The sequence below is a fragment of the Anabas testudineus genome, chromosome 7, assembly GCF_900324465.2.
Source record: "Anabas testudineus chromosome 7, fAnaTes1.2, whole genome shotgun sequence".
Lineage (NCBI taxonomy): Eukaryota > Metazoa > Chordata > Actinopteri > Anabantiformes > Anabantidae > Anabas > Anabas testudineus.
Window position 1 is genome coordinate 7736559 of NC_046616.1, and position 14620 is coordinate 7751178.

At 36.6% G+C, this 14620-nt stretch overlaps 2 protein-coding genes across 2 annotated transcripts; both read right to left on the reverse strand.

Annotated features, from left to right (window-relative positions):
* Nucleotides 1–2684: 2684 nt before the first annotated feature.
* On the reverse strand, nt 2685–3813 carry LOC113167166 (galactose-specific lectin nattectin-like). The gene is made up of 5 exons (XM_026367580.2): nt 3748–3813; nt 3549–3570; nt 3277–3374; nt 2974–3108; nt 2685–2804 (listed from the first exon to the last, which is right to left on the reverse strand). Exons 1-5 carry the CDS (start codon nt 3811–3813, stop codon nt 2685–2687), a joined length of 441 nt encoding a protein of 146 aa, XP_026223365.2.
* A 1887-nt stretch (nt 3814–5700) lies between these two features.
* Nucleotides 5701–7368, reverse strand: LOC113166774 (galactose-specific lectin nattectin-like). The gene is made up of 7 exons (XM_026366923.1): nt 7340–7368; nt 7188–7253; nt 7058–7079; nt 6473–6585; nt 6208–6342; nt 6007–6118; nt 5701–5861 (listed from the first exon to the last, which is right to left on the reverse strand). The coding sequence occupies exons 2-7, from the start codon at nt 7251–7253 to the stop codon at nt 5797–5799; spliced, it is 513 nt and encodes a 170-aa protein (XP_026222708.1). The 5' UTR covers nt 7340–7368; the 3' UTR covers nt 5701–5796.
* Nucleotides 7369–14620: the final 7252 nt, after the last annotated feature.

Below are 14620 nucleotides of genomic sequence, written 5' to 3' on the forward strand. Positions count from 1 at the left end.
GTTCCAGAGTGATGGGAGCATCAGGGTAAGAAGAGAGGAGGGTGAAGTGATGAGCCATCATGTCTAGTACCTACTGTGCAAGGCTGTGGGGGTAGTGCTATGATCTGGGGTTGCTGCAGTTGGTCAGGTCTAGGTTCAGAAACATGATGTGTTCAAAGAATGAGGTCAGCTGATGACCTGAACATACTGAATGACCAGGTTATTCCATCAGTGGATTTTATTCTTCCCTGATATCACAGGCATATTCCAATAAGACAATACAAGGATTCATCGGGCTCAAATTGTAAAAGAGTGCTTCAGGGAACATGACACATGATTTTTTTTTTAATGCGTGCCATAAACAAAGCTAAAGGTTGTACAATGAAATATTAGAGTGTGTGACTTTTTATTTTTGGACGGGCAGTGTGGAATACTGCTGTAATGACAATGCCTTTAACCTGGATCTCAAGGGTTTCTCCATGTTCTTCCTGGTCACGTGATTCCAGAAAAACCCTTCTTGGTCACATCATATTAATACTACCTGGCAGTTTTAATGTTGGGGTTGACTGATGTCTGTATGGTCACTCTGACAGGTCTGTGGATACACAGCCCCGTACGCAGCAAGCTATGATAGTGTGTAGCTGTGTAGCTGTTCTGACACCTGTCAATCATAGTCAGCATTAACATAACTCACTTTAAAACTCATCCGTGCTGTAGCTGTTTATACTGTAGATTGACTTGTCTGATGATACAGTCCCAGTCAGATGTGCAAAACACTCCCGTTATCAGCTGCAGTTACATATACAATGCAAAGTGACACAAAGATAAACATGTCCAGTTGCTGTCAGTCATCTGCATTCTCAGTTATGGTAGTAGAGGTTGTAAAATTATGCTAGTTTGCAAAAATACTGTCCTGTTATTTTTATTTTGTTTTCATTTTCACCTTTGTTCTATACATTACCAGCTGCATTTAGTCTGCAGTTTTTACCTGTGAACCTAACTTCATATTGAATATGAATAATTTCTTTAACCATAACTAATTATTAAATCCTCTCAAAGTTCATAACAGGCAGATACAGTGCAAAATTAACACTGCATCAGCCTGTTAAACAACCTCAGTTAGCCAGTAGCTTTGCATTGTGAATTATGTAGACAAACACATGAAAAAAAAATAAATTATTGTGTGCTTTGTGTTGATCAATTTGTTCTGTTCGCATTAAGTGTAAAAATAATAATATAATTTAATGTTACTATGTGATGTTAATATTGTACATTATCATGTTACATATAGGACCTATATTTCAAGGAGTATGTAACTTGAAAAATAAGGTGAATGTTTTACACAGATTTATCAAAATGCTGTAGTTATGGTTAGTTTTCAATAAGACTTTTACAGGTGAGTGTAAATGATGATGGCTGCTCCTGTCAGATGTTTCAGTTGGTCTTGAAGTACATTTATTCCCTTGTCGGTTGTAATAAAATGCTTTGTTTATTAATTAAAGCAGAAAATACTAACATTTGCTCAATTTACATTTCTACTATGTTATTTAGCAGGATTGTTTTATTTTATTGTTTTGTTACTTTATGACGAATGATGGTCTATGGTACATTGAAAATTGATCCCCTCGTGTATTGCAGAGGCAAATATACAGTGGCAAGAAAAACCTTTTGGAATTTAATGATTTTCTGCATTAATTTGTCATAAAACGTGATCTCTAATCTGAGTGAGGGTTTTTTGTCAGTTGAAGTAGCTCTGGTCCACATCTCTAACTAATTTTCCTAACTCCTGCTAACACCTCGTCATTATCTCAAGGGTTCACTTACTTTTCTCCACTCGCACTGTGAGGTTTTCATGGTAGTTCTAAGTAAACAAGACATGAAAGATCAGAATTTGTTTTGTGTTATTATTTTAGAAACATTATATTTGTTAATCCACTTGACTCAGATGAAGATCAGATCATGTTTTATGACAAATTAATGCAGAAAACAATGAAATGCCAAAAGGTTCACACACTTAAATATTAAATTGAAGTGATTGGCTGTTTGGTAAATAATTATTTTTTTGTTTTTTTCAAATGTAAATACTGAATTGACCTCTGACCTTTTTAAAAAATTGAATTAATTGGCACCAAAATCTGAAATAAAATAAATAATAATAATTAAAAAATAAAAAATAATTAACACAAAACTGTGGTATTTGCTAATCAGGATACCATTTATTGATTAATAAACAAACAAAGAAACAGACTTGACTGATGTCTCAGCAGTGATGTCATCAACGCTCTACATCCAGGTGAAAGTTACATCATCAGCAGGAATGTGACATCCTCGTGGATCATCACAGGGCCTTGCCACAAACGAATGATTTCTTCTCATTGCAGTTCTTGTCGTTAGGATTACCTAGAATTTAAATGTTGTATTATAATTTATTGCAATATTTATCAATCTGAAATATATATAAATTAAATATATTCCCTTTACTCTGCTAGAACAATCCAAAAAATAACTATATAAAAAAAGGTGAAACCACTTTTCTCTTGGACTTTGGCTCATAGTGGAAAAATATCAACAATCAATGGAATATACATTTTTATAAATAAAAACCTTCAGCACAAGGTAAAATAAGGCCAATTATTACAAGAATTATTTAAAATCTAAATTTTCATGTTATAAAAAATCTATATTGACAGAGCAATAGATAATCATTATGTACCGTTATAGTTCATCTCCAAACAATTTTCGGCTCCGCCTGCGTTGTTGGGCTCTCCTGCTGGCCACAATTTGAAATCAAATTTGGAACCATCGCTCCACAGCCACACACCCTCCTGAAAGAAAATTATGTCAGCATCAGTTCACTTAAAAACATTTCTTACCACACACAAAGACTTTTTAATATCTTTTGTTTTTATTCTAACAAATTAATTTAAAACATCTTTTTGATGGGATTACCAAATTCAGTGCAGAATACAGTTTGTTTATTGTAAAATTTCTCACCTTTGTTGCATCTTCACCTCCAATCCAAGTTTCTACATCTGAGCCAGTCGACCTCTTAATCATATCTTTGATGAATGTGTACTGCTCTTTGGTATGGACTGCGGCCAGATTGCCAGCGATAGCCACACAGGTGGTCTAATGAAGGTTGAAAAAGAGGAAAAAATAACAGGGACCGAGATTGTTCAGGAAACAGAAGTGAGAGAGTTTTAAAACAGTGGAGAGACAGAGCAATAATGGCACAGAGATTTTTATATTAACAAACACGTGACATAAATACAGTGCAGCAGATATTACAAAAAGTACCTCTGCGTCAGCCCAGTCCTTTGGAGTGAACTGGAATATATAGCAGTGGTCACCAAACTGAGTCCATCCAGCAGGGCATCTCAAACAGCAATCTTCTTCTACACGACATAGTTATAGCAGATAAAATAGATGATAATTATTGTTTTAGCCTTCAGCTTTTTAATATTAACTGAGTGCATGTTTAAGGAAAATGGAAATCTGTTAGAAACAAAGATGATGAAAAGTGCCAAAAAATAGTTGAGTTGTCTGATGGCAGCACAGCAAATACCAACCTGGTTGTTCTTTAGCTTGAGCCTGTGAACGAAAAGAAAACATTAGACCTTTAATCCATTTTGCCTTTGCCTTATTGCAAAGACATGGACCTGACAACACATCTAAAAAGACCATGATTAATAAACGTGACATTTCTGCTGGTGTTACAGTGCTGAAAACAAAGAGCACAGTTTCTAAAACGCTGTGTATAATACTTACATTTGCTCCAGTCCACAGTCCGCAGGTCAAACAGAGGAGCACGACGAAACACAGAGCTGATGCCATCTGTGTGTGTGTGTGTGTGTGTGTGTGTAGGAAGGAAATGTATCATAATGAGAAAAGACAAAAAACATTTTCACATCAAAAACATTTATGTAACAAAGAAGAACTTTAAATCAACTCCTGCTGCCAGAAAAAGGTTCAGTAAGAATTGGGCGCTTACCTTGCTGGGTTGATGAGGTGAGGTTGCACTAAGGTTGGAAAGAGAAACGCCGTCTTTATATATTCTGAGTCCTTTGCCTCAGGAACTTATTTTAGGATCTTGTTTATTTATTATAATGAATCCTGACCTATATGTTGACTTTGACTTAAAGAAAAACAAAATACTCTTTAAATTATGTTAAAACAAACACAAGCTAAGTTCTAAATACTGATCATTAATTAGTGACCAGATAAAAGCACATTGTACAAAGAAAAATCATTATCTTGTAATTGTGACCTACCAATAAAAAATATTTTGTAAATAATGACAATTAGAAGCGGGACTTTTACTGCATATTATGTGTTCTTTTATTAATTTGTTCTCTAGTAATAATTTTGATTCAGACCATGAATCACAATAGATTTTCACAGCAGTCCATCTAATAGTTGATGAGATACAACCAGGAGCTGTGACTGATTAAACACAGCCATAAAAAGTTCAATAAAGCCATAGTCACAAAACTGCATGATTGGATCAAATATTTACTTCATATTTTATTATTTATTTCACACATAACTAATTTATTTATATGTTCAGTCAACGTATTTGCAACTGGCCATTTCTGTAAATAGTCAACATCATTTTCTCATTAAGTCAATAGACATCATAGTTCATGTAGTATGATTAGGATCACAGCAAAGATGCATGTGTGAAGCCAGTTTAATTGTATAGACGTGTTATTTCTAGGAAACATGTAAACGGGGCTCGCTGCTTCTTGCTTTTGCATCGAATATTGCTACATGTAAATGATGAGGTGATGAAGACTTCTCTAATAAAAGCATAATTTCTATCACTGATGAAACTGATGAAGGCTTTTGGTAACACAAGGTCGAATACACAAAAAATAATCTGGCTGACAAATACTTTGAACACAACCCTTTGGGTATTTAGCTGAGACAACATCTGTTTGTTGTTTAATATAACTTCCTACAAACATCCTGGTTGAGACTAGTGAGAAACTCATCATGAGTAAATATTGCTGTAGAAAGAAAGCCACAGGCTGTGAGCTTTATTTAACTAACTAGCTATGGCCAGAATAATTTAAAGTAAGTATATAAGTATCAAATTATTTGAAACCTTATTGTTTATTTTGGAACATGCTGTTTGTATAATCAGCACCACATTCACTATGTTTAAATATTGCTGTAGAAGCTCAACTTCAGAGTAACTATACTTATAACTAACTTATATTCTCATCCTAATGATTATTTAAGACTAAAAAAATGTTGCATAAGTGAGGGAGAGAGTACTCCCATCTATAGTACCAATTAAGTTAAAGACCACGTTTGAATCCCATGTGAAGTACATTGTGATCCATTCCTCTTTGTTTTAGCACTTTACTCTTCAATAAAGGAACAAGCCAACAAATTAATTTAATAACTTACAAGAAAAGTCCCACATTTTAACATTTTATACTAATGTATGCTACACTTGTATACGTTTATAAAATACAGAAATTTCAAAAGCTAAATTTACTTTTGCCCTTTAAAAACAGTGAATTACATTGTTGAGCAAGACAAAAGCACATAGAAGAAATTAATCTGGCAAGCAGTCCAGAGGGGATGTTAAATTAAGATTTGTTTATTTTCAGTTTACCTTTTTATCTATTGCACTACATATATTTGAATTGTACCACTGTGTTATATTGGTGCACTTGTAAATAAGAAGAAGGACGAGACGCTTTGCTGATCACGAGACTGTTTATTGATTAATAAATGAGAGAAACCAGACTTGTTGACTTGTTGATCTTCCAGCAGTGACATCGTCGGCTGGGATCATGGCTGGGATCAATACAGGCTCTTCCCACAAACATAAGACTTCTTGTTCTGACAATTTAGGTCGTTGGCCTTACCTGGAATTCAAAATGTCAAACTCTCATTACCAGTGGATTGTTTTTTAGTCAATATAAAAAAAAAAGAGTTGTCACTTTAAGGTTTGATTGGATATTTATATATATGTATATATATATTTATACAAATCACATGATTACTACTTACCACTAAAGGCATTCACCATACAATTTTCTGCTCCTCCTCCGTTACTGGGCTCCCCTGCTGACCAGAACTTGTAATCAAACTTGGAGCCATCACTCCACAGCCACACACCCTCCTGAAAGAAAATGAGTTTGGTTCAATCAAACACATATTTTACCACCACTGCATTGCTGTGAGGGTTAATGGGATTTTTTAAAACCTCACCTTAACTGCATCATGGCCTCCAAGCCAACTTGGTACCTCTGAGCCAGTCGACCTCTTGATCATTTCTTCAATGAAGGTTAACTGCTCTTTGTTGTGGACTGGAGCCAGATTCCCACCAACAGCGATGCAGGCGACCTAGTGAAGGAGACAAATTGTGAAGCCAAGGAATTCTTCTGAAGGATTGTTTGAAGAGGAAGCCCTTTTTTAAAGCATGTCGTGAACGTGTCAGTGTGGCAGGTATAAGTGAATGAATTCCAAACTGCACCTCTGCATCAGCCCAGTCCTTTGCACTGAAGTAGAAGATATAACAGTTGTTTTCAAACTGAGTCCACCCAGGAGGGCAGCTCACACAGCAGTCGCCGTCCTCGTCAGGATTTACTTGGCATAAGAATGACAGAAGAAAAAATTAGTTGCTCCTCGTGTTGGAGTTAAAGTCTCAGCAGTCTGAGTTAGCCAAAGGTTTCCTATTTACCAAAGGTAACCTTGTCATATTGTTTGTTCTTGATCTATGTCAGTGTAGGTTTGTTAGGATTAAACAGTGGATTAGCCGCAGGTTAGCTTCAGATATATATATATATTTTTTGCAACATGTACCTGTTATCGATACATAAAGTAGAGTACATTAGACATTAGGTGAGCTTTATTATAATGGCAGCCCAATACTACAGCTAAAAAAATAAAAAATAAAGTATTATGTCTTTCAACACAGTCAGTTCTGTGTTTACAGAACTTATCATACAGAAAGTATCAAACAAAGAGAAGACGCAGCAATCATTTTAAAAGTTTCAGTCCTCATCAGTAACTCTGAGGTTTACTGTATTTAGAAACTTCAACTCCAGGAGATACCAACCTGACTGATCTTTTCCCTGTGCCTGTGAACACACGCACAAATGACAATATAAGTTACTGACAATAACACATTTTCATTTACATTTACTGATAAAGTTAAAAATATGTAAAATACTGTTTATAATACCTACATTTGCTCCAGTCCACAGTCCGCCAGTCAAACAGAGGAGGACAACGAAATACAGGCTTGATGCCATCTGTGTAAAATTGTAGAGAAGCAAATGCATCATGAAGTCTAAATGTGAGGGTGAGTTATGATGAAGGGCTGGAAATCGAAGCTCACCTCGCTACGATGATCAGATGAGGTTGCACTTGCAGCAGCTGGATGTTTTGGAAAAGGAAGCCCGGTCTTTATATACCCTCTGTGTGGCTGCTTTGCCTCAGGAACTTGGAACATGTCTTGTTCTGGCTTCTGTTTTATCGTGTACATTGTTTAATTATTATAATGAATTCTGAACTATTTGTTGAAACAGACCTGAGGAAAGACAGAGTACTCTTTGAACAATATTAATAAAACACACTCGACCTTTAAGGCAGCAACATGTGAAGTTCTGAGAAGTGTTTTATTTCTTAGCACTAATATGAGCAGTTAAAGGGCAAGTTCATTTTCAAGTGTCCTTCAAAACAACAGTCAGGTGTTCACATGAACACTCAAAGTCTTTGTGCTGTTAAAAAATGATCCCAGTGATTTTAATGCATATTTTAATGTAATAGTAAAATCTGTACATATAATATTTCCACTGATCAGCATGATCATGGTGTCCCCTATTCACCACAACATTAAAACCACCAAGTGGGTTTACCTCCCTTTGTTAAAATGTATATAATATAATTTATAATTTAATACTAGTAACAGATTGGCATTTATTAATGTAAGAGTACACTTTTACTTTCTGCCACACTTCTAAACACAGGACACTGCTTCTTACTGTTGCGCTGCATGTTGGCACTGGGTTTAAAATCATGAGGTGTGGCTTTGTCTAATAACAATTTTATTCCCACGGCATGAACTGATGAATCAGACACTTAACGGATTTTGGTGGCTGACACATCCTCTGAACAAACCCCCACCTTGGGTATTTACTTAAGACAATTTTTCAGACATTACGGTTTAGTACAGTGAGACTCATAGTGAGTAAATATTGCTATAAAGAAAAGCCACAGGGCATCAGTATTATTGAACCGAGATCACTATAACACTATATGAACAAAATAAAAGAGTCTGAAATCAGTTTGGTGTGTTCACCATGAATTTAAGTCACTTGAATTGATTAGATCTTCAGGATTAATGTGAAATAACACAAAAGAATCCGGGAAACTTTTGGATTTTCAAGTAATTCCTGTTATTTTATTCTCAATCTGTTGCACAGTCCTCTCAATGTGCTGTCTCTCAAGTTTCCCGTCAAGCTGTTGGCTGCTGCATAACTTTTTCCTATAATTCTTATTGTGACATTAATACATTTTTGCTATCAAATGTTAGGAGATCATACGGATTGTCAACAACAGGCCAGCACTGACTACCTGCTCTACCGGTAAAGCTGAAATCGTGACAGCACTGTTACCCACTTGAACAAACTACTTTGGCTGCTTACTTATGACAATTTTGTTTAATTTGGAACCTTCTCACATTAAGTACAGGTGTTCATATTGGGTGAAGCTCCACACCTCATCACCTGTGAGCTCCTATATCTGAAGTATAATCGCTGACACCATCCTCTGTCTGCCTACAGGCCACACAGGACAGAACTTTAATAATTCATAATGAATTGCTGAGCTGCAAGCTTCACTCTTCTCATTTATCCAAAATCCCAACTTTATAAACAGAGATATAAATCAGCATAGTTTATTTACAGGATTGGCAGTAACAGGCTTCTTTCACTGACTTTGTTTCTTCCGTTACGCTCAATGTTTATCAGCGTGATCGAACACAGACCGAACAAGGTCAAAGGAACAAGGAGAAGTCATGAGTAACATTTACAAAGCTTAAAAAATAAAGTAATTCCTCATGTGGAAAACACCCTAAAAAAACAAGGTCAACTCAAGCATCACATTTAGTACTTAAGCGAAGTGCAGAACTGTGAAGGCACTTACTCAGTGTACAGTGCTGAGGTACCTTTACTTGACCGTTTCCATTTAACTTTACAGTTTTAACCATGTGTGTACATCAGATTTTGGGTTCTTGTGCGTGCAAGCTGATCACAGCTGTTACACAGCCTTTCACAAATAGGTGTGTAAAGAAAAGGGCATTGCTAGTTTTTAATGCAAAATGTTTTGAATGTGTTATAATTTGTTGTTGTAGGCATATGATGTCTTCCTGAAACTGTTCGTATTTATACTTATCAGGTTCCAATAAGCCCAAATAGCAAAGAGAAATAAAAAATGCATATCAAATTAGAGCTCGGGTCTTAAGAGGTTAATGTAAAGATGATAATTCAAATTGAATGAATTTTAAGTCCTCATTTAATGCTGTGTGCTTTTAACAAACATTTCAGACAGTTCAAGTTAATCAGAAATCCTCAACTCATATTGTTACTTATTCAGGAGCACCCAACGATGGTGCAAGTTCACTTCTTTAAATTATACACTAGTATACTAGTTATTAACTGGTATTTTTAAGCCAGGTATTGGATATAATCCTGCATAGAAAGACAATTCAAAAAAAGACATATGAAATTACTGTTGGTTTTCCAGTGAATTATCACCTACTGGTTACTGATAATCCATCATGCAGATTGAACAGGTTTCCTCTTAAGTATCTAGGTGTGAACGTGGACGCTGCTCCATCATCGCCCAGAGAGACGGTATCTGCCACGTGGTGCTGTAGATATGATATATACTGTACATCCACCACAATCGTCTTCTAGTCTACAAACATACACAATCGAGGACAATTCAAATCCAAAATCAACAGTCAAACAAATAGGCTTTAGTCCAGAATCATCATACAAGTCATTTATCTGAGACAGTGAAGTCCATGTGAAAGAGTGGAGAATGAAGCTAAATAGTCCCATCACAAACCAGGAAGTCAGGTCTGGATCCTGAAACTCTGAAGAGACTAAGGTCATAAAGTCAAAGCCCAGCTGAATAGTCAGAGATCGTTGGTAAATCACTGGTGTCTCTAAAAGGATGTTTGGAAGCATCTTTGGCTGGTAATAACACATCAGAGCCCTCATTTAGGAAATTCTAGCTGTTGCCATCAAACACAAACCTAACTCCAATGTCAGTTCGATTGAACTCAGTTCCTGAGTTATTTTGGTTCTCAGCAAGTCAGCAAGATAAAGGTTGATGTTTTAGAAATCAATCAATACAAGTTATTATCAGTATCTAGTTACCAATCCCTGTCTCAGATTGATGCCCAGAGAAAGTGTCTTTACATACATTGTGCAACATTTGATTCTTTAAGTGATGGGAAGTGTTCAGTGAGGTCTCGATTGGAAACACGTGTCAGACGTGTTTCCAGTGTCTCTGTTTTATGCCGAATGTGTTGACAGGCAGCAGGTGTAGCAGCGAAAGCTGAAAAACAGGTTTCATCCGTTTTTAACCCTTAAAATGAGCAAATATTACTGTTTGAAAGCCCCATTAATGAAGCAGCACGGTGTCTCTGAGAGAGATAGATCCCAGAAGTCATCATGAGGTGAGAAAATGGTTCTGTGATATAATTTCAAAGGGATCCTGTTATTTGAAACTCTCCCTAATAACATCTTAGGCCATGCCGTTTTGTCCTTTGACCACAAGAGGGCACCGTCCCCTCAGGTGTGAAATAGATATATATATATAATAAACAATACAGTTACCTAGAACTGATTATTGCTATTTACTAAAATAGCATTACGTGATTTGTAATCCATCAAGTTCCATCAGAACAAACATTGAAAGGAATCTTCAGACTTACCAAATCCTGACTGAGACCCTGTAGAGACTCAAAAGCGGTTTTGTATTGTAGAAGTACTGCAATAGGTAAAAATATCAACAATGTGCAGTGCAGAAATATTTTAAAAGAAGTTTGCATACAGAATTGAAAGTACACACAGTAGTATTAGCACCCAGGACACCAAAGTGCTTAAAGTAAAAATGTAATTAAACTACTTCTTACACAGAATGGTTGATTTTGGTTTTGACAAATCTGATTATAGATTTTTTAAATGTGTAAAAGTCCTTTTAGTGTTTCTGGTTAACTTAACGACACTGTGCTGTGTGCATTATTATTACGCAGGGGTATTTTCTCAGGGTCATTGTATTGTTGGACAAAGGGCCAGGTCAACATTAGGTCAACTTTAAGCCTACACAATAAGATATTAGAAAAGCTTTCTGAAGCATCTCTAGGTACATTTAGCAAATGTATTTCTTTAATAGAAAGGAAAAAACAGTACTCAATAATAATAATAATAAACTATTGGTGTCATTCTGCACTGATACTAGAGTGAAATAGTGATGCTGCAATAAAAACTTTTGCAGTACCGTTAATATAAAAGTGCTGATTCTTCACGCAAAAATTTAAACTGCAAACAAAAACAGGTGGATGGCAAAAACACTTCTGTACACTTCGTAGCTTCTGTGCAAGAATAGAAATTTTGGCAGGTGCGTGTGACTTGTATTTGTGTGTGTCTATTGAGTGAAGCATAGGCATCGGCCATTTCCTATGTTCTTGCACTCTCTTACTCTTCTGTATTGAACCAGTGTATTTTCATATCTAATAGTTGACAATCTGTGTGCCTGCTGCTGAGAAGTTGACATGAGACGTGTTCTCCTAATTGCTGCAGGAATCCTGGGCTTCTACTGTTTTTTCTTATGTGGTTGTGTTTTTATTTGAGGTAATAATGCCTTCACATTTTCAGTGAGTGTTTTGTTAAAAGGAAGTTCCTACCTTCCTCTCAGGGTAGATTTGGCCCTCGCTAAACTTCTTGGCCGACATTAGAGTTGTGTGAGAGAGATGGTGTGTTTGTATGTTGTTTGGACATTTAGTCTCGTGAAAAGTTCCTCTCCTTGTGCTCAGTTTTAATTAGTGGAGCCTCAGTGACTGTATCCTGTATTTGTACCTGTCTTTGTGTTTTCGGCTTTGTGAAACTGAGTGCTGTTGAAAACCCAACAGGCACGGTATGGGTTTGTGCTGGATGGCTGTGGTTTCAATTCCATTGAAATTCAGCATGTGAAATACCACACGGTGCCTTTCATGACATGAATCCATGACACATTTGTGGCAAGTCAACAAAATTTCACAAGGAGATGGCAACTGCTGATCGAATAGCCGGTCTGTTGTATACAATACAAAATACAGACGCTTCACAACTGGGTGCAAAACACAGGTAACAACAGAAATACTGGAATAATAACCATAAGACTCTAATTACAACTTATCACAGCTACTCAAAGCTTTCTGAAATTTAAAAAACAGACTATTGGAGTGAAGGATGCCTCTCATTTTGCTCCTTTTGCCTCTTATCCACCAGCAATCCATTCACATTGATAACTGGGCGGACACAGGAGAATACTGCTGGATCTTAAGTGGCAGCTTTGAGATAAGAGCTCCTCAAGCTTCTTCTAATTCTGGCCTGTTTTAGTTAGGTTTAGACTGAGCACAGATCTGTATCTTTAACCTCACTGTCCCCTGAGTCTGACACTGCAGTTAACATGACACCCTGAGCTCTCAGACTTCAATTAAATCCATTCGTTAGTTTGACTCCAACTTTACTGTGGGATTTAGATCCATTAATTCTTCCTGGCGAAATAATCACTTCAGCTGGCGAATGAAATTTAAGCAGGATTGGGTGGTAAGAAGTCTAGAAAAGATAAAACAAGTAGAAGTTAAGAAAAGTGTTTACGTAACATGTAACACGTCCTGTAATCTCACATCCTGAGTTGGTTGATTTAAGGGTCGAATCAAACAGCCATAGAGTCTCATCTATACCTTAGTTTGACCCCTGTGGAGGGATTTGACTTCAGTAAAACGATCTACTGAAGAAAATCTATGGGATTTACTGAAACAGTAATTTTCACAAGGAAGTCTACACTTAAAATGATGTGCACTGATGAGTAGAGTTTCCTGAAAGTTAATTTTAAAGCTACGGATCAGAGAGTGAACTGCAGTTAACGATACTGTGATCAAAACCTTGACATCCACAGATACTGACAGAGAAACATGATGCATAATTACAATTAGAGTAACAGTGATTTATTGGCTACAGGACCAAACTTTGAAAACAATTAACAGCTTGTGTATTGTGTCTAAATGTAAGGGGTCATAAATCAAATTATTACATTTGTTTAGATGGAAAAAAAGGAAAAATCTAAAATCTCAGGACAAACTAGTCCTCTCGAAACTCAAACTGCTCAGCTTTACCATTCGTTCTCTGACTTGTCAATTGAGTCAAAACAGGAAATAGTTGCATTGCTTCCTGTCTGTTGCCCTCTTCAGCTTGTTTTCATCCTCAAAGACACGTTGAAGTACTGTAGGAGGTTTATGCTCATTAAAAGCTTCTTAAAAGACAGTTATAGTTGGATAACTGTTTAAAATAGCCAATAACCTTATAACTGTGTCATAATAGACCTAGTTTTGAATTGAGCCAGTATAAACTAGCAGCACACTGAGCATTGAATCAGAAGACAAGTCAAAATTATTTGAGACAGTTTGCTCTCAAGGTTTTGGTTTAATTTTAAAAGCCATTGTCCGGTGCAGACATAGTTTGTAAGGAAACAGCAAAAACTAAAAAGCATTGTGTTGAACTCGATGAATTCAATAACGTGATTTACTCAACCGGGCCAGATTTTGGCTTCTTTGATCAGCACCACAGAAGCTGCAACCAAAACACTCCAGTTTCGATGGTGGTGTAACATAAAGCACAACCTCACAGGGCTGCTACAGTAGCTTGGCTGTAGATTGTTGACTTCCCTCAGGGAAACACTCTTTCTTCTGTTCTTCCATTCATTTTTATTCCTTTGTTATCACCTGTAAAGCTGCCGGCAGGCTCAGGGACCACGTCCCCTCCCTTCTCTCTGTGTTTGTTGTAACAAACCACAGATACCGCCCGAGGGGTCAAACCCTCAGTGTTGAAGACATTTGTTTGTTTTCGTCTTTCTCTTCTATGGAGTTATTTTAATAAACGTTCTTTATTCTCGCTGGCCTTTTTCCTCACTTCTCTTTCCTTTCACTTTATTTCTTGTTTGCCTTCTACCTACTGCATCCAGGTTTGCAAAGCACACCACTATTTGTTGCCACTCAGAGCCATATGGGGATCAAAGACAAACAAAAGGATAAAATGACTCGATCTTCACAGAAAAAATGGTAATCGAGTACTGATTTTGTTGAGTCTGCCTTTTTGGCTGCTTTACAGGGAACATACAGTTTACTGCTGCCTAATTACTCTGTATGTACAATTCTAGCTTTCATATTGAGTATGGAGCAAATGCTGGATCTCAGCAAAACACCATCTGTCCACTCCACCGAATGGGTGAGGACTCCTTTCTAAGCTCTTCTGCGTTCCCAGAGATGATAAGCAGTTTCACAGCCGAGGCGTTTTAATATGTTACTATTAACATACAGTCTCTGGGAGCCAGAATTCAACATGAC